General features: G+C 46.5%; 1 protein-coding gene across 1 annotated transcript in view; it reads right to left on the bottom strand.

The window, feature by feature from the left end:
* Nucleotides 1-20,445, bottom strand: part of LOC147631511 (sulfatase and phosphatidylinositolglycan class N domain-containing protein) — a 169,651-nt gene that overhangs the window by 129,734 nt on the left and 19,472 nt on the right. The window contains exons 2-4 of the mRNA XM_086809907.1: nt 6,119-6,310; nt 5,453-5,608; nt 5,040-5,333 (exon numbers count right to left, since the gene is read on the bottom strand). Of these exons, the coding sequence (XP_086666033.1) occupies nt 5,040-5,333; nt 5,453-5,608; nt 6,119-6,310 (642 nt within the window). The remainder of the gene's footprint in view (nt 1-5,039; nt 5,334-5,452; nt 5,609-6,118; nt 6,311-20,445) is intronic.

Here is a 20,445-nt window from a genome sequence, read left to right on the forward strand (position 1 = left end):
TCTCGGAGCTACCTTCACTAGTCCACGCTTTTCTATGAGATAGGCAGCAAAGGATAGACTCACTAGAGGGTATGCAGCTCTAGCCTTATTCGAGAGGCAGTGTTTCTAGGTGCATTTTCAAGAGCCGAGGACAAAGGGTTGGCTTTTTGACACCCTAGTCACCCTAGCACTTATGCGTGTAGTTCCCTTCTAGGCACTAGATTTATCCCTAGCAAATTGGCAGATTTATCATGGACAATACGCAGCAAGCCATGGGTTCCCCACCAGAACATCCAAGCAAAATTTGTTGCGGCTCCTATGTTGATGGACGCCCTGTTCCAAACAATCACTTACATATAGAGGGTGAAGAGATGGATCCACTTTGACTCCCCCAACTTGCACTACAGTCATCACAACACAGCGGCCGGAGGAGAGCATTCATCTTGGTATGGCACAGTACTCACCTGGTTTCAAGCACACGGATTACAAATGGACTGGCTCCCTCCATTTCAATATGATCCAGATTCCCCATATATTAGGCTCACACATGAGGATAGGAACCAGGTAATCCAATACAATCTACTAGGGCTATACACACGTAACACATGGATCACACTGGTAGGCCCATTGCCTACCAAGATGCAGTACTACAAAGATCATTTCCTAAGATTCACACCAGATCGTTTCATACAGAGACCAAGTTATCTCGATGCCTCATGTCCCATGCTCTGAGGCTAGCCATTGGCCAGCTTAGGGTATCATCCCATAGACTGAGGATAGAGACTAGTAGAGCTAAGGGAATACCCAGAGAGAGCAGGACGTGTAGACTCAGTCAGACGGGGGCTCAATCAGAGAGCACTATATTTGCCAGTGCCCAATCTACTATGAGATCAGAGGAAGATTTCACCGTCTATTCAAAGGCTTTGGACCCTTATCCCAGATCATGGAGTACCCCGATCAGAATCACCTTGGACTCTTCCTACTGGAGCTCAATCAACACAAAGTGTCACTACTCAGAGATCCTCACCCCCAACAACCCTCCTCTCAGCTTACCATCACCGATTCACCAGTTTTTTCCAGCCTAGACGGGTGGATAGGGAGGCACCAGAGCCCATCACGATTGTTACGGGAGCCTATACCACATTGCCCCCTCATAGCAAGCCTATGGGAGTCGCATCAGATCACGCACGCACACTCCGGAGAGTAGACACCATCGTCCCATCGGACCCCAACCACGCCCAGCTCATCAGCCCTAGAAAGAGATCCTAGCCTGCCATCGAGCAACCTCATCCTCACAGCAAACTATCGACATCTCTAGCCTTCTTGTATCACCCATGACGGACATATAGGGTTGATTGACTATTTTTATTCAGCTCTTCCATATCCCATCACTTATTGTATATATATATATACCTAGATGAATCCAGGAACATGCCCAAATTCACCTTTTAGAAACGTGCATGTTATGTACTCATGGTAGGATCTACATTTTTCTCTTGTACAATCTTAGAGTCTGAGATTATAGCTTTCAGTTTTTAGTTTTAGTTTATTGTTGTTTTTTTCTTAGTTCATCCATGACAAGATTTTATGGACACTATGTGCACATCATTTTGGTCTCATAGACCCCAATATGGTTCAGCCACCATGCGTTAGACCTAGCGCATCTTCAGCCATTAGCCTGTGTGCAGCTTAGCGCATCTTCAGCCATTAGCCTGTGTGCAGCTTGACTAGTCAGACAACTTCTAGTATTCATCATGCGTCTCATCCAAGAGGGATGTCCATGATTTCTAGCCCATACACAACCCTGCCCAACATGCGCACAACTTGCTAAAGAATATCATGCTCACGCTACATGCTTGTGATCCATCCTTGTAGGAGTCTTCACACTTAAGCATTCTCAGAACCTAAAAAGCACCAAGTCTCCGGTGTTCTCCACCATTAACTCATGGATGTGCAGCAGTACAATAATTGCTCCTTGCACATCCAACCACGCCATCTTCGCCTTTCATGCAAGGCTTCTTCCGGTCCTCCGTCCTCAGTGTCCCATACCACCTTGGACCTTGGAAGACTAAAAAGCAAGCCTCTTGGCCTAAATCCAGAAGATCTTCACAATGGATTTTTTTCTCTCCTCCTTTCAAAGTTCCTCATGCTTTGTGCCAACAGCTCTAGCTCCGATACCAATGTTAAGACCACATACCTAGAAACCCTAATAGGGTTGTGAAAACCCACATCAAACCAATGATCCAAAATCGTGAAATTGTGATTAGCCACTCTCCTCTCAGCTATAAGATCCCATCTGGAACCACCTCCAAGCCCATGTGTCAGCCAAGGCCCGAAAGCGCTCCCTAGTGTCCCATACCACCATGCCACCTACATGTTGCCACTATGGCCTTGAGGTCCTACATGCCTTGGTAGATCTCCCTCTAGCGCGTGTGGATACCTCATATTCCTCATAAGTGAGCCCAAACTCACTTATATAGTAATAACTAGGCTATTATTGACCCACTACTTCTATTATTAAGCCCTTAGCCATAATTGGTCTCTAGTTCGCTTTTTATTGACTCTAGGCCAATCTAGACCTCATCCTTGCTAGTCCTTAGCCCTAGACTGGGTCCTATCAGCCCAATCACCCGACTAATCCCTAACCCTAACCTTGGGTAAGCACATCCCTTTAACCCTAGGTTATCCTCTACAACCTGAATAGACTGCGTTTTTGCCGAATCCAATCGCCTACTGTGTGTTGTCCTACAGCCTGCATAGGTTGCATCTTATTCTGGATCTAGCTCCCCTTATGCTCTCCCAGATCTGGCCTTTGAGCATTGAACCCCCTTGATGCACCTTCTTCCACTCCTATCTAGCTGCATTTGAAGCATCAATAGACTCGCGTGCTTGCTTGCTCTGTCCGCCCTCTACTTAGTGCATTTGGCCCTCTTTTTTGCCCTTTGGCCGAGTGCCCCTTGTACACACAAGAGCTATCTAGTACAGAATTTACAAAACGCAGCCTTGATGAAAAAAAACGCAAACCTGAGTGAAAACGCAGATGTGATGGGATTCTTTGCGATGCTATCTCCTCGTCCTTATGAGAGAAAAAAACTGCAATCTTTTTGCCATCAAAAACCTGACGCTTTGATAACAATGTAACATGGGTGCTTGCGGAAGCGTGTTTATGAATTTATTGATTATGATTAGCACCTAATCAAGGACTTAGACCCATGTTCAGACTGCTACTTCTTCATGCTCAATACACAATAAAGAGAGGACCTAATCTACCATGTATAACTAACATGAAATGTATACAATGCTGAATAGAGATACTTAATGGTACCACTGCTCTTGAGTTCTCAATGACTCAATGATGATCAATGAATGAATATGGCTAAGACCTAGACTCCTATTTATAGTGTCTAATGTTGGTGAGTTGGCTACCAACTCTACCAACCCTAATAATAATGTCCAACTAAGTGTTTTCACACAATAACCCAATAACTATGTCCACACTGGGCTGCTCATTGGTCGCCTGGACAATATTACAGTGATTTGGCACAAAAGCCCTTACAAACACAGGAATCCGGCCACATACTTGACCTCTCAGTTGGCCAATGGGTAGAAGCATGTCCATGTCACACTTGGCAAAGTGTGCACGTGACATTACTAGAGTGAAATCGATGGCTAAAATTGATAAGCGCTCAAGGGAAAAGCATGCACAAGGTAGGATATTGCATATAAAAAAACATCCCCGTTTTGCTTTCTTGACTGGCCACTCTACTGCATATGCTGTGATTCACCTCAATCCCCAAATATGGAGCACACGGACGCTAACTTTACTTACCTTGCTTTTTATTTTAAAAAAGCAATTGGCCCCTTGCAAATCTGGGTGCCCATAGCATCCCCTTTTCCATGCTTCTCTTAGCCACAAAAAATAGCTTCCCACATCTAAACCTGCCTAAATAAGGGCCCAACACCCATCTAAACACCCAATCTAACACCTGCATATTTAAGACCACTAGTTTGTATGGATGCTCATGCGGCTGTACATACACTGTACGGACAGAAATTGTACAGCCCTGTGAAGTGGTGTCCAGTCTGGGAGCACCAGATTTCGCCACCCCCCCCAAAAAAAAAAAACATATTTTTTACAAAAACAAATTTTTGGGGAGAAAAACAAACGCTAGGCTACTCCCCACATCAAGATTTCATCCCTTCCACGTGAATCTATACACGCACACATTCATCCCCTCTGGAAGCTCCTGAAGATGATCCAAAGACGTTGATAGAGAAGCACATTATAGGAAAAGCACTTTCCATATGTACGGACAGCATACCTGACAACCCTCCTAGGATTAGAGTAACCAGCATCGAATCTGGCATCGATGAGACCACAATAGAATCTGGCTAGCAACTCACCTCTCAACCATGGGTTCCTGTCCGGAACCGCCCACAAGCCTAAGGTCCAGATTACTGTAAGTCAGTTCCATCTAGACAAAACACCCAAACGTCCCATACCACCAAGTCGCCTACCCACCTGGCCCTCAGGTCTAACCCCACTGCTAGACATCTTTACCATGAGAATTCCTCATAATAATCACAAGTGAGCCCTGTTTTATAGTCTACTACTAGCTATAATTCACACCTAACCTTATTATTAGGCTTTTTGATACTTTTAGCCACTAGTATGCCCTTAATTGACCCAAGGCCAATCCACACCTCATCCTTGCTAGCCCTTAGCCTCCTAGGCAGGTCTAAGGACTCACCCTTATCTTGGGTTAGCTTGTAATCTCCGCCTTTGCCAACCCGTGGTTTGCACATCCCCTTAACCCTAGTTCAAGCTGTAACATCTCGCATGTGCTTAGAAGGTTAATCAATCAACTACTACATGCACATATCCGTGCCCCCTCTTCGTTGTAGGCAGAGTAGACAAAGATCCAAAAGGCTTCAAGATCATAAGGCACACACAATGTAGCCAACACAAGCGAGCATGCCATGCAAATGAGTCCAATCTTTTCCCTTCCAAGTATCCATATACAAGCACACTTACTTGAACAAATATTTAAAGTACATACCTTTCTCACTCATCCCATGATCTGCTGTAAATATGTATGCAGTACGTTGATCTGGAAACAGGCTTTCCACCAAGTCAACTGTAGCTTTGATGCCAGCATCCACAACTCCAATGTTGCTTAGATAAACGGGTGAAAATGGCCGATGTGCATGGCCGTTTGTATCACAACCAAGGAGGTGCAAGAAGATAACCAGTTGATCTCCGTGCAAATGCTTTTGGATCTCGGGCTCTGTCTTAGACTGGTTCAAGAGCTCACTAGCCCGTTCGAAGGACCATTCATCTAAAAAAGATGCATCTGCATATCAAAAACACCACAAATCAGTATAAAATTGTGTCATGAACTCTGCAATTATGTCCATCCTACATGATATTCAGATTATGCACTAAGCCATTGAGAGTAAAATGTTCCCAAACCTGTTGCAAAGTCTTCGTATTCATGAGGATATGCTTTCCAATGGCTGTTGGACAACTCTCCACAAAACATTGGCACAATATCCGGGCTCCCATATGCAAAAGTGTGTCTACTTCTGTTGAAAAGAGAGTCGAACTCTACTGGGTTTGCTTTCCAGCCTGCAGTGATTACCAACATAGCCACAGCAGCTTGCCATTACAAAGACCTCACTGACTGTACAAGGAGCTGTCAATCATGGAGACGTGCTATTCAACAAGTTTCTTTTTGAAAACTGAGTTGGAGCATTCATTGGAGGCCATACTCAAAAACTTCTATCGTTAGAGGCACTTTGCAATCTCAGAAGATCAACTCCCCCCATTCCCAAATCCCGCAAACGAGTTGCATGAGCATAAAAATTGTGCTCTATTCTTCCTCTTCTTTAGAATTTTTCACCTCTTTGATCAGCCCTCAACCCTCTTTCATGATGCAGACATAAATGCCATTTGCCTCTAATTGCTTACTAAATTTCCTTAATTTGAAAAAGAAAAACACCAAGCTTCACCTTTGCAAATTTTCTTAGATTTTCAACAGATACCACGTCTGAGCTGCTAGCAAGAACTCTCCTATCTATTTGTGATCACCCAAGAAAACAATATTTCGTAGAAACATCAAATGAAAAAATCACTCACCCTTTGTAACTGCACTTGGGTCCTCATAAAAACCAGCAATTATTGCAACATGTCCAGGACGGGACTCTGTGGGAGGGCGAGCATGAGAAACCCCCCAACGTCCTTTACTTCGAATCACACTTCTCAAGAAAGGAGCCCTATATCTTCCATTTGAATCCAACTCATAGAATTTATCTGCTCGTAGTCCATCAGCTACATCCAATTGAAATGTTGAATGTTAAATTTTGACTATCTGGACATTTTTTCCATAGAGATAGGAGAGACAAGTAGTAGAAGCAATAAAATGCAAAGCCTACAAACTAACGCCAACATGTAGAGTCCCAAATTTTAAATGGATATTTTAAAGATATTGCAACATGAAACACAAATAAAACACAGTTAAACGACTACTACATGCTACTATGTATGTCAGCCTAGAAACTCTCGGTATCTTGCAAAAGCTTTGCTTGGATCTTTTCCTTTTATGGAAGGGCACTTTATATGGACACCATGAACCTGAGGACAATTGCAATGCGAATGTGACACCTACGAGTCTGTAGCACAGAATGTAAGCCCCGCGGGGCGTGCAGTGACAGACTCAACCACGTGTTCAGGATAAAGATATAGAGAGAGAGGGGAGAGAGAAAAGGGAATAGGGATCTTTCACAATATACCACACTGAGCGGGGAATAGGCCCCGCCCCCTTTCAGGAATTTATTCAAGAACAATCTACGGGCACGCTGGCCAAGATCAATACAATCAATGAATATAAAACAAACAAATATGCCGATGTAGAATATCCAAGTCGATGTCGATGTCGAGATCTCTGATGCAAAGCACACCAACATGTATCTCTCACCAGGCTAGTACCAGATCCAATATCCAATATCCAAATCCAATGAATCCAAGTCCACATCCAGATCCAAGTCTAGATCAAATCCAAGTCAAAAATCTAAGTCCAAGTTCAAGTTCCATGTTCAAGCTTAAGTTCCATGTCCAAGTTCAAGTTCAAGTATCACTTGCTCATCCCATGAATAATCTCCACAACTTCTACAACCTTATCGATGAAGGAAACCATGGAAAAGTTCTTTCTAGGAAGAAAACTGATATAAAACCTGTTTTAATGGTTTTCGGGTGATAAAAACCTCCAAAAAGCAGTTTTCACGGCTTTTGGAGCAGTTTTAGGGTTTTTCCAATTTTTAGGCTTTTTTATTTTTTTTCCATACATGTCCGTATGGACAATGGCACAGCAGTTGATGGAGGCGCTCTAATTCGACGGGTAGCGATGATAAAAAATTCCATGATTTGGTTCATGATTAAGTAGATGATGATGGAGAAGATGATCTCCACGCTTCAACGAAGATGGCAACACGATGAAGAGGTTCTTCTTCAACTTGATGCTCAAAAGAGAGACTCATGCTTCTTTTATACTTGGGAAAGCCTTGCTTTTTGCCAAAAAGTGAGCTTTTGCCTTTTACTTTGCTTTTGGTCTTTTTAATAGTAAAATATTACTCTTGGCCTTGGAGGTGCTTTTTGAAAAAGCAACTTTTAGTTTTTTGGTCCGGCTCAGTCTCCTCTTTCCAATGGTGCCCTTGGCTCGTGGTCAACCCTGTTTGACTTTTTGCTTATTTCTTGGTTTTTGACCAAGAAATAGTGCTTTTTGACCAAGAATAGTGCTTTTTCTTAATTAGACCTCATGGATCCTATCCACATGTCTTCTTCCACCTGTCTGGTGTCCGGGCATGGGTTTCATCATGTGAAATAGAGCTAGGAGGGCCAAATAGTTACACAGAACCAGAGCAGCAGATGGGCAAGGTCGGACAACACAGGTGCCACATGTAAGGGAGCATGTGACACACCTACGAGTATGCAACACAGAACGAGACATCAGATAGTTGCATACACACACGATCGGAAAGCAAAGGTACCACGTGGCACTAATGACATGGGAATGGTTATGTGGCACTGATGACATGGAAGTCGAGCATAGTTGGCCAACAGCAATACTACTCATTGACTACAAGCATTGGTGCATTTATATACATAGTTGTACCTCACTGCCACGTCATCAATGCCACATCACCACCACAACATGGCAATGCCACGTGTCACCTAGGTAGTCCAACTATGCCCGTCGGTTGCTATCTAATGCCTGCCTCTCCCTTGCATACTCATACGTGTAGTCACGTGCATCCCGCACTTGGATGCCACGTAGACATATCTGTACAGAAGGTGCAGGACCTGGGATGGTGAACTGGTCCCATGTGAGCCCAGTCCGGGACGAGTCAGCCAGTGATCCATCTAAGTCGTCCGAGGTCAGGTGTGCATTGTTCTGCACATGAGTCCAAGGTCAAGTGTGCACTATCCTACACATGAAACAGTGCCAGTCCGCGCTGTAAGTCTCCCTCGAGAATGATGTCAATGATTCTGTGTATCTGGTATGGTACCGGATGCCAGATCACTGAGTAGTTAGTTAGGGTTTGCTTGTAGAACAAGAGGCCAGCCCATAGGGCTACCCCGGGTCTTTGTGTGGGCATGGGGATAGTGTGAAACCACCCCCATGAGGGCCAGGAAGCCCTGGCTGAACCCACCAGCCATGGAGGGGCTGTAGGACAGCCCTAGGGGCAGGCTAAAGGCAGACATGCAGGAGATGCAGCCTTTGTATGGCTGTAGGGCAGGTATGGGCAGCCCATACAGGCTGCCCAGCCCTCAAGATGTTTGCAAAAGCATTGTCCAGCCATGTAGAAGCATGCGCATAATGCACCACTTATGGAAAAATGCACAGCAATTTATGTGATTTTTTTTAGCATTAAATGCTGAAAAACTCAGTCGTGGGACATTTTATGCTGGCGCCTGGACTTCAGCTGGCCGACTGCTCTAGATGGAGTAGTATAAATAGGAGAGCCCATAATCCCATTTGGTCATCTCATTTCTCACCAAAAGCTCATGCATAAAGGGGCTAGACAAGCCAAGAAGGTGCTAAGCAAAGGGGTGAAGGACTGCAGGTCAAGGGCAGGGAATTCCTAGCCAAGAAAGGTCAAGGATTTCTGTATTTTCTTTTCACATTCACATCATTCTAATAAAGCAAATACACCATCCGTGGTGGGGGCCCCACAGAGGGTATTTGGGACCCAATACTGTGTCCTCTCTCTCTCTCTCTCTCTCTCTCTCTCTCTCTCTCTATTTTCTGCACATCTTCATTCAGTTTGTGCGTTAATTCCGTCACGAAAAGAGTGCTGATTTCTGAGCATTGAAGTTACCGATTCTTCTCCGAAGCTTCCGCATGTTACAATGGTATCAGAGCCTACTTCCAGTGCAAAGATTCAGCAAAAAAACCAAAATTTTTTCTCGCTCGTGTGGTTGGTTTTTAGACGCAGGTGGACTACCCCTTTCGGAGTGACTCCTGTCCCTCGAAGGACGGTTGGTTTTCAGCCTCCGGACGTCTCCCACACAGATAGTGGATGGTCAGATTGCGTTCCAGAAAGGAAGTGCATTTTCATGCTATGGCGAGCTTCGACGACGAGAGAGACCAAGAACCATGGGACCAGAGTGCACCAGGCAGCACAGCTAGGGCACCAGGCTTGAGTGTTACAGACATGTTCCAGCAGATGGTGCGAGCAATCGCAGAACAGACAACCAAGTTGGATGAGCAGAAGGCGCAGATCTTGGCTCTGGAAGAGCGTACCCGTTCTCCAGGGTCGCGTTTTCCATCTCCTCCTCCCTCTCCTTCCGTATCCCAGATTCTAGATCCTGGACACAGGGACTCTTTTGTGGAGTCACAACTGCAGCCGAGCTCTTTGCTTGAGTTGCAGATGCATGCATTGGAGATCTCACAACGAGAAGACGAAGCCATGCGACGCGTGGAACACGAGCGTTACCTCAAAGCTTTGGACGCAAGATTGATACCGGCGGTGCCCTCGAATCATTTTCCAGAGAAAATGAACTTCAGTAAGTATAATGGTAAACTCGATCCCACAACTCTCTATTCATGGTTGCATCAGTTTGAAGCGTACTTTGCCGCAGTTAGAAAAACAGATACTGACATAGTGATCTTAGCCAGTTGGTACTTGGAAGGTGAGGCCATTCCTTGGTGAACTCAGTGGGCTCATGCCCACACCAGATTAGGTATGGCAACTTATGTGTGGGACGAGTTTGTCCGCGACCTTAAGCAACAATTTCTACCGCCCCACTACCTTGAGTGACTCAAAGACGAGTTCGGGGGAGCGCGTCAGAATGCGCAACCAATCCTTCAGTTTGCCAATAGAATTTCGACTTTATGTTTGCAATTAGGCTTATCTGATATAGACAAGAAAGGACAGTTTTTGTATAGCCTTGACACGCAAATCCAATGGGAGGTGCGTATGTTTAGGCCAGCCACCTTTGAAGACGCACTCTCGCTTGCGCAGAGTGCAAAAATGAAACATAATGGTGGCAAGCCCAAGACTTCCCAGCCGGCTTCTCCCAGAGCTACCGCCTCGGGGGGCAAAGGCCAGAACCAGACGGGGTCTTACCCAGGACAGAGCCCGGCAACCTCTGGCTCCAAGAACTCGAACAATGCGTCTAAGCTTACTCCAGACCAGAAAGCGGAGGCAGACAAGACACGTGGCAAGTTGAGTGCTAAGGAGCTTTCTCAGTACACGAAGGAGGGTAGATGTTTCTTTTGTCATACAAAAGGACATGCTTCTCGGGATTGTCCGAAGAAGCCTCCAAAGCCCGCTGCCGCCGCCTCCACAGCTTCCGTGGTGAGCTCAGCTCCCACACAGATCCCACCGGCTACCCCTAGTTCTTCAAACCCCAGTGCTTCAGTTAGAGCAATTATTAGCCGGGAGCTCGAAGATAAGCAAAAGGGCGTCCATGACCAAGAGTATGAGCGCAACGAATTGCTCAAGTCCTTTGGCTACATAGGTGGCCAGAGAGTCGTCTTGTTTGACAGCAGTAGCACGGAGGATGTGGTCACGGAACACGCCGCTAGGCGTGCCCGTTTCAATCTGACTTCGGTGGACAAACAGGTTGAGGATTTTAGCACAGGCATGACAACGAGCGTCAAGTATGAACCTCTAGGTGCTAAGTTAGTTATTCAGGGCATCGAATTTGTGCGTGATTTTATGGTTGCCCCTCTTGTAGGAGCAGATAGAATTTTGGGTATTCAGTGGTTTCACAAGTTTCTTACAGATGTCAAGTGGGACAAGCATACGTTCCAAATCAATCGGAATGAGTCAAACGCCCCAGTGACCCCATTAGATGTGAGCCAAGAATTCTGAACTTTCCGCTCATAAGTCACTTGCAGGCTAAGCGAGCAGTCAGGAAAGGCGCACAGTGTGTGATGATTTACATCCAGATAGCCCAGACGGTGGCCAGTGCTTCCGAGAAGTACTCGGTCCTCCATCAAAAGTTCCACAAGATTTTTCTTCGGGACAGCCTCCCTCCCCACCTCCCCCCGTCCAGACCAGAGGACCACAAGATTGACCTCCTCGCAGGCTCGGAACCCCCGAGCAAGTTTTCGTATCGCCTTTCCAAGGCAATGGAATTGGAGTTGGACCGCCAACTCCAAGAATTGTTGCAATCTGGCTTCATCCGCCCCAACGTGTCACCATTTGCAGCACCGATCTTATTTGTCAAGAAGAAAGATGGGTCTTCCCGTTTGTGTGTCGATTATCATGCACTCAACAAGCTGACTATCAAGGGCAGATTCCCGATGCCTCGAATTGACTATATTCTCGAGAGGCTGAATAGAGCAAAGGTGTTCTCGAAACTTGATTTAAAGAGTGGATACCACCAGGTGCGGATTGTGGAGGGGGACATCACCAAGACAGTCTTCCGTACGGAACGGGCCCACTATGAATTCGTGGTCATGCCATTTGGCTTGACGAACTCCCTAGCTATATTTAACCGCATGATGATGCGTGTCTTTCGGGATTTGATTGGAAAGTGTGTGTTCATATTTCTCGAAAACATACTGGTATTTTCAGCTACGGTTGAGCAGCATGACATTGATGTGGAGAAAGTTCTTAAGTTGCTGGAAAGCAACGAGCTCTACGTCAATGAGAAGAAGTCGGAATTTTATCTGTTCCAGGTGCATTACTTGGAATACATAATTGGTGCTGAAGGCATTCGACTGGATCTGGGTAAAGTGGCCGAGATTGTTAATTGGGAAGTACCTCAGACAGCCTATGACATCAGATCATTTGTGGGTATATACGAGGCATACTCCACCCACATCGACAAGTTTTCTGACCTCTCGGCAGATCTCACCGATCTGCTTAAGGGAGTGAAGACAAGAAGGCAAAAGATTCGAATGACTCCATGAGCGTTGGAGGCATTCAAGAACCTCAAGGTGGCTTTATCAAAAGCGCCTTGTTTAGCACTTGCCTCGTGGAATGAACCATTTCAGGTGATCACCGATGCGAGTAACATCGCAATTGGAGATATATTGCAACGGAACGGTCATCCAGTAGCTTACATGTCTCGTAAGTTACTGCCCGCAGAGAGAAACTACTCAGTCTATGATCGTGAACTCCTAGCAGTTATACAAGCCTTGAAACATTGGAAACATTTCCTATATGGCCGTGACTTTGAGGTTCGCACTGACCATCAAGCATTACGCTGGATTCAGACAATGCCAAGTGCACAGTGGAGTGATCGACAACACCACTGGAGTCGGATATTCCAGCAATTCGGTGGTATGATTGAGTACCTTCCAGGAAAGGCCAATCCAATGGCCGATGCTTTGAGCAGGAAGGGACAAGTGACTATGATTCAAACCACTAGACTCGATCTTGTTGGTACAGAACTAGATGACATGAAGTACACATACGCGGATTCCGAGAAATTCGGTACACAGTGGGAACATACATTGGATGCCACAAGACCATGCCACTTTCTGATACGCGATGGTTGGCTTTTCTACAAAGGCCGATTGTGTGTCATGAAGTCGTTCAAGGCAGCTCTTCTCCATGATGCCCATGACGCTATTACTGGTGGTCATAGGGACATTAATTCGACTCTGGAGAAATTAGAACAGCAATATTATTGGCCAAAGATGAGGCGAGATGTGTTTACATAAGTACAATGTTGTGATATTTGTCAAAAGGTGAAAGCTCGTCGTGGAAAGAAGATAGGGTTGTTACAGTCCTTGCTAATTCCTGAGGGTCCTTTCCAAGACATTTCAATGGACTTTGTCACAAATCTGCCTCCCAGTCCGAGTAAGCGTAATACGCAGTGCTTAACTATCATTGATAGATTTAGCAAATTTGTTATGCTTATTCCTTGCAAGGCCAATGTGACCGCCGAGAATGTTGCTCCGTTGTTCATTCAGCATTGGTACCCAATTGGCGGGATTCCTAGGACCATAGTGTTAGACCGCGATGCCAAGTTTACCAGTCATTTTTGGAGAGCATTGTTTGATAACTTTGGTACTAAATTGAATTTTTCCAATGCATTTCAACCACAGACAGACGGCCAGACAGAGATATACAACCAGTTGGCCTTTGATGTGCTGAAGTGTTATGTCCACGATCACCAAGGTAAGTGGGAATCATATTTGCCTTTAGTTCAAGCGGTTTTGAATGATTCTTTTTCTTCACCACAGGACTCCATATGACGCAGCGTTTGGAAGACCTTTCTAGTCATTGTTGACCAAGACTTCGTCTTCAGTACACCTGAAGCGAACAGAGTGACGAAGTCTTACTAGGAGATTTTAGAGTCAATAAAAGACAGATTGGCTAAAGCACAAGAGGCCTACACTCAACAGGCCAATAAAGACGGAAGGGATATGAAGTTTTCGGAAGGGGATTGGGTTTATCTTCGGATTATGAAGCAAAGATTGAAACAGGTGGGCAAGCGATGCCCAAAGTTGTCTTTCAAGAGCTTCGGACCTTTTCCCATCAGGAAAAAGATTAATGAGGTGTCTATGCAATTAAAGCTACCTCCGAGTTGGACTATGCACGATGTGTTTCACGTCAGTTGGTTAAAGCCATAAGCAGGTACGAAGCAGAACCAGATATTGTTGATGAAGCAGAAGTTACGGTTCCAGAATAGATCCTTCTGCACTGTTTCAAGCATGGCTCAGGCCGAAGACTAAGACAGATCCTCACGAAGTTTCAGGACCGAGGGACCCACGAAGCGGTATGGCTCGACAAAGAGTTTTTCGAAGACTATCCGGCGTTAATGACGGATCATTTGGAGGCTATGCAGCTTCCGAACTGGTCCCATGTGAGCCCAGTCCGGGACGAGTCAGCCAGGGATCCATCTCAATCGTCCGAGGTCAGGTGTGCATTGTCCTGCACATGAGTCCAAGGTCAGGTGTGCACTGTCCTACACATGAAACAGTGCCAGTCCGTGCTGTAAGTCTCCCTCTGGAATGATGTCAGTGATTCTGTGTATCTAGTATGGTACCAGCTGCCAGATCACTGTGTTGTTAGTTAGAGTTCGCTTTTAGAACAAGAGGCCAGCCCATAGGGCTACCCCAAGTCTTAGTGTGGGCATGGGGATGGTGTGAAACCACCCCCATGAGGGCCAGGAAGGCCCTGGCTGATGTTAGAAGTCATCTCCTGTCTATTTTTATACACCAGGGCCTCTGTTGTGGGTGTGCCCGCCCTGTATAGGTGTTTTATCATTTTTCCTCACTCCCTGTATTTTTTCCCTATTTTTTCCCATTTTTCGGTGGTGTGGATGGATGCCAAATGTTGGCAGGAGCCTCTGGTGGCTGGCCGACTGTCCATTCAGCAGTCGTGTGGCTGGCCGACTGCCTAATCAGCAAGCGTGGAGTTTTTTTCTACTGGCCGACTTGCTTTATGCAGTCGTGGAGGTATTTACTGCTGGCCGACTGCTTCATGCAGTCGTGGAGAGCCACTAGCGCTGGTCGACTGCATGCATGGGGCATATAAATAGGCCCCATGCTCCTCACCATTGAATCATTCAGTTATTTTGCGGGATCTTGTGTATAGATAAGAGTTTACACGCCTATTTCTCTGTGTCTCTTGTGCTGTCTATTTTCTGCACTCTACTTGCTCTTGTCAACCCAAGTTTGGTTATGATTTCCGCTGCAAATTCTAACATGGTATCAGAGCCCTAGGCTTGTGATAGATCTTGGGAGTTTTCTGAGCAAGAGGGGGATAGTTAGACTGCTGATTGGTGGACTGTTTTGGACTGTTCGGGAAGAGAAGGTGCAAGAGGAAGGCGGGCTGAGGTGCTGGACAGCCACTTGCAGGTTTTAGAGATTTTTTTTTCCCACCCACCCACCCTTTTCAGTTTAATCCCCGTGATGGCAGATTTACTAGAGATGGCTGAGAAGCACGTGAAGATCCCGACTCTCTCCACGTTCCCATTGGACCGTCAATTGGACGGGAACAATTACGACATCTGGAAGGTCATGATGGAGTCTATGCTGGAGTCATATGACCTTGCTGATTTCATCCTCATCGGGGTTCCACGGTCGGAAGCAGAGGAAGGGGAGTTACTGTCGATGAAGAAGGACCGAGAGGCACAGGCACACATGTGGGATCGTGTCAACGCCAGGGTCCGGTCATTTATTTTCCTCAACTGCACAGCACAAGTGATCAATCATGTAAAGCACATGACGCTGGCCAGAGGCATATGGGAGCACTTGGCTTCTCTTTATAACAGGGTATCACCCATGAAAAGGATCTCTTTGGAAGTGCAGATGCGGGTTATGAACCCTGCAAAGTCCTCGACAATGCGGGAACACATTAACAAGCTGCAAGCCCTTCAGCAGGAAGTCCTCCAAGCTGGGAAGGAGATATCATCTGAAGACATGGCCATCACTTTGCTGTCCCACTTGCCTACTCACTATTCTGCTTTCTACTCCTCGTTGATTACGAGTGGCAGGCTCAGCACCATTACCTGGGAGGAGCTTGTGCCAATGGTCTTGGACCAGGAGGAACGTTTCACGAACCCTCCTCACAGCGGCCGTTCGGAGGCCTTAACTGGCCAACGGTCGAAAGGCCGGAATAACAACAAGGACAAAGGGAAGGCTTCACCCGAGAAGTCTTCTGAGAAGAAGCCTGACTCAGAACGAGAGAAGCTGAAGGCCGAAAGATCCTGCAATGATTGTAACGAGAAAGGCCACTATTGAAGGAAGTGTCCTAAGCGGACAGGGAAGAGTGCTGATTCATCAGCCTCAGTTGCAAAGACTCCTGCACTTGTGCACTTAGAGATGATGGACTCTGACGCTTCATCGTCTTCGAGCGAGGAGGCAGTTGGCTTCACCGCGAAGGATACCCGAGAATGGATTCTTGACAGTGTGCTTCCAGGCATATGACTCCGTCCCGTGACTTCTTTTTGGATCTGAAACGGCAGTCAGGTCGCATCTTTATTGGCGACAACTCCACTATTCCGATACATAGTGAGGGCCGGATGGATATTATTCCCGACGGCAAGGGGGGCAAGCATGCTTCCCGTGTTCTTTATGTCCCTGATCTGGGTTTTCATCTTCTGTCAGTGCATGAAGTATGCAAGACTGGCTTTCGAGTGGAATTTGAGGAGCATTCAGTTGCTCTACGGGACCGTGAGACTGACCAGGTTGTTTGGGAAGGCAGTGTGGAGAATGGTATCTACAAGCTCTCTGCACTCTCCTCGTTGACAGGTTCTCAGGTCGGAGATTTGTGGCACTTTCGTTTTGGCCACTTAAATGTGGATGCATTGAGGCGAGCTTTCCGAGACCAGATGGTGGTTGGCTTGCCAAATTTTGGCAGTAGGCAAGGGCGTTGCAGTTCTTGCATACATGGTAAGCAACACAGGGAATCCTTTCCGAAGCAGGCTTCCAGGCGGGCTTCGAAACCATTGGAGTTGATTCACACTGACTTGTGTGGACCTCAGCAGACACCATCTTTGGGAGGATCTCTCTACTTTATGCTGCTTGTTGATGATTGTACCAGATTCACGTGGGTCTACTTTCTTTCCCAGAAGGACCACGCTTTTGCACGGTTCAAGGATTGGCACGTGATGGTGGAGAAAGAGTCTGGATTTCAGGTAAAGACTCTCGGGGCTGATAAAGGAGGTGAATTCTCCTCGACTGTATTTCTCACATTTTGTGCAGCATCAAAAGGGAATTAGCCAATTCAGGATCGTCTTCGGAGAATGGAATTGTAGAACGCAAGAACAGGACTGTGGTGGAGATGGCGAGGACCATGCTGGAGCATCGTGATCTTCCTCATCCACTTTGTGGCAACGGCTATCCATACCCTCAACCGATCTCCGACGACTTCAGTACCCCATATGACTCCATTTGAGGCATACTTTGGCAGGAAACATGATGTCTCGCACTTCCGTGTTTTTGGGAGTGACACGTATGTACATATTCCGAAGAAGCAGAGGGGGAAGCTTGACTCCAAGTCCCGCAAGCTTGTATTTGTGGGGTATAATTCTCTTTCCAAGGAATACAGATTGCATGATCCAGACAGGAACGAGATTGTTGTCAGCCGGGATGTGGTCTTTGACGAGCATGTTCCAGTATCCACTATCGAGGAGCCGCCACTTCTTGGAGATCCAGAGGAGTCTGATGATGATTCCCAGACCATTATTCCAGCCACGATTTGTTCGAGTACCTAGGTGGTTGTTAGACACCCTTTGGGAGTCAAGTGTCACGGAGATACCCTCCGAGTGGACCATAGAGGACGGCCCTCGAAGATCACACAGAGTCCGAGATAAAAGCAATACAGCGGAGCTTCTTCAAGTGAACTATGCTTTGATGTCTCGTATTATGCGGGACAAAGAGCCAACTTCCGTAAAGGAAGCCCTTTCACAAGATACTTGGAGGAAAGCCATGCAGGTGGAACTTGATGCCATCGAAAAGAACAACACTTGGGAGTTGGTTCCAAGGCCGTCGAAGCGGTCAGTAATTGGTGTCAAATGGGTCTTTAAGACCAAATATGCGTTTGATGGGTCGGTGGACAAACACAAAGCCAGACTCGTGGCTAAAGGTTATGCTCAGCGGCCAGGCATCGACTACGAGGATACCTTTGCACCGACGGCACGGATGTCCACGATTCGGACCGTTCTTGCCCTTGCTTCTTCTCAGAGGTGGCCCGTGTATCAAATGGATGTAAAATCTGCGTTCCTTAATGGTGACCTGCAAGAGGAGGTGTATGTTGAGCAGCCTCCATGCTTTATTGTTCCAAGATCTGAAGGGATGGTTTACAGGTTACGTAAGGCCTTGTATGGTCTTAAGCAGGCTCCCATGACTTGGAATCAGAAGATTGATTCCTTCTTTGTTCGGACTGGATTTTAGAGATCGGTTGCAGATCCAAACCTGTATCTCTTTCAGGAACGCGGCATGGTCACGATTATCATCCTTTATGTGGATGATCTCATTCTCACTGGCGGTCATGTGGAGCACATTGGAGTGACGAAGGCTGCCTTGTCAAAGGAGTTTGAGATGACCGACTTAGGCTTACTCCACTTCTTTTGGGATTGGAGATCTGGCAGACCCAAAGGGGGTTTTTCGTCTCTCAGTAGCGGTATGTTCATCAGTTGCTTGAGGCCTTTGGGATGGAGAACTGCAAGCCTATTACTTCGCCGATGGACCCGAACACAAAGTTAACCGTTACTGATCCTTGTGAGCCAGTTGATGCCTCGCAGTACCGGAAGTCGGTTAGTTCATTGATCTGGTTGCTGAACACCAGATTGGACTTGAGCTTCTCCACGGGGCTGTTGAGCTCTTTTATGCAGACGCCATTGAAGTCTCATTGGGATGCAGGATTACGGATCTTGCGGTATCTGCAGAGTACGAAGGATCTAGGACTCTTTTACACAGGAGGAGATGGAGTCAGACTCCAAGGTTGGAGTGACTCAGATTGGGGAGGAGATCCAGACATGAGGAGATCTACTTCACGATACAGTTTTACCCTCGGCTCACGAGCAGTTTCTTGGAGCAGCAAGAGGCAGCCAACTATTGCCCTCTCTTCGACAGAGGCAAAGTACCGGGCTGCTTGTGGTGCTGCTTGTGAGGTTGTGTGGCTGCGGAGGCTGCTAGGCAAGATTGGGTTTCCACAGAAGAAGCCCACAGTCATCCAGTGCGACAACCAGAGTTGTACAGCTATTGCTCGGAACCCAGTCTTCCATGCCCGGACCAAGCACATAGAGATACAGTATCACTTTGTACGTGAGAAGATCTTGGCTGGTGACATCTTGCTACTTTATTGTTCGAAGGAGGACAATGCGGCGGACGTCTTCACGAAGTCTCTACCTCAGGCTACGCTCAAGCGGCACTCCAGCTCCCTTGGGTTGATTTCAAGGCCAGGAGCTGAGAGGGGGTGTTAGAAGTCATCTCCTATCTATTTTTACACACCAGGGCCTCTGTTGTGGGTGTGCCCGCCCTGTATAGGTGTTTTATCATTTTTCCTCACTCCCCGTTTTTTTTCCCTATTTTTTCCCATTTTTCGGTGGTGTGGACGGATGCCAAATGTTGGCAGGAGCGTGGCTGGCCGACTGTCCATTCAGCAGTCGTGTGGCTGGCCGACTGCCTAATCAGCAAGCGTGGAGTTTTTTTCTACTGGCCGAGTCCAAACCTAGCTTAAAGCAAGTGCCTGATGCCCAGCCATCTAGCGAATAATGCGCAGCATTTAATGGGATTTTTCTAGCATTTAATGCTAATATTCAATCGTGGGACAAGATTATTGCTGGCTGCCTGGAATTCAGCTGGCCGACTGCTATTGCTGGAGTAAGATAAATAGAGGACCCCACAATCCCATTGTTTCGTCTCATTTTTCACCAAGAGCTCAAGCATACAAGGGCTAGGACAGCCAAGAAGTTGCTAAGCAAAGGGGTGAAGGACTGCAAGTCAAGGGCAGAGTTTTCTCAGCTTTTTTTTTTTTAATGTAACACGCAGAAGCTCTGGGGGTCTTCTTTCAGCCCTAAACACTACTGGAAACATGCTGATGCAAAAACGCAGACAGAAGGAAGAGTAGAGAGAGAGAGATACGCTGGAAATTCAATATATTTCATATGGTACAAAAAGGTACTCAGTCCACAGCCCTAGGCTGCCTTGTAAAAAGGGTGAACATCACCAAAATCTTCCCTACTCTAAGGACCCTAAGGATCCAACTCATAAAGAATTGAATGAATAGAACAATGAGCAAACTTGCTATTTATATGCCTCTTGGACTTCATGGAGAGTTGGCCAACTGCTGTCGGCCAACCGACTGGACCATATATCCATCATAAATGATGCGCCTGACATGCTTGCAGCCGACAGTCCTTCTCTCAACCAACAGATTCTCCGGTTCCTCTCCAAGTCCAAACTAGCCTCTTTCTGCACCTTGTGCTCCAAATCCTAGCTTTAATGGTCTTTTTCTTGGCTGCCCCTTCTAGATTAGCCCTGAGAATGTACA

Source organism: Cibotium barometz, chromosome 15 (genome assembly GCF_041138505.1).
Source record: "Cibotium barometz isolate CiBa-2024 chromosome 15, ASM4113850v1, whole genome shotgun sequence".
NCBI classification, from domain to species: Eukaryota; Viridiplantae; Streptophyta; class Polypodiopsida; order Cyatheales; family Cibotiaceae; genus Cibotium; species Cibotium barometz.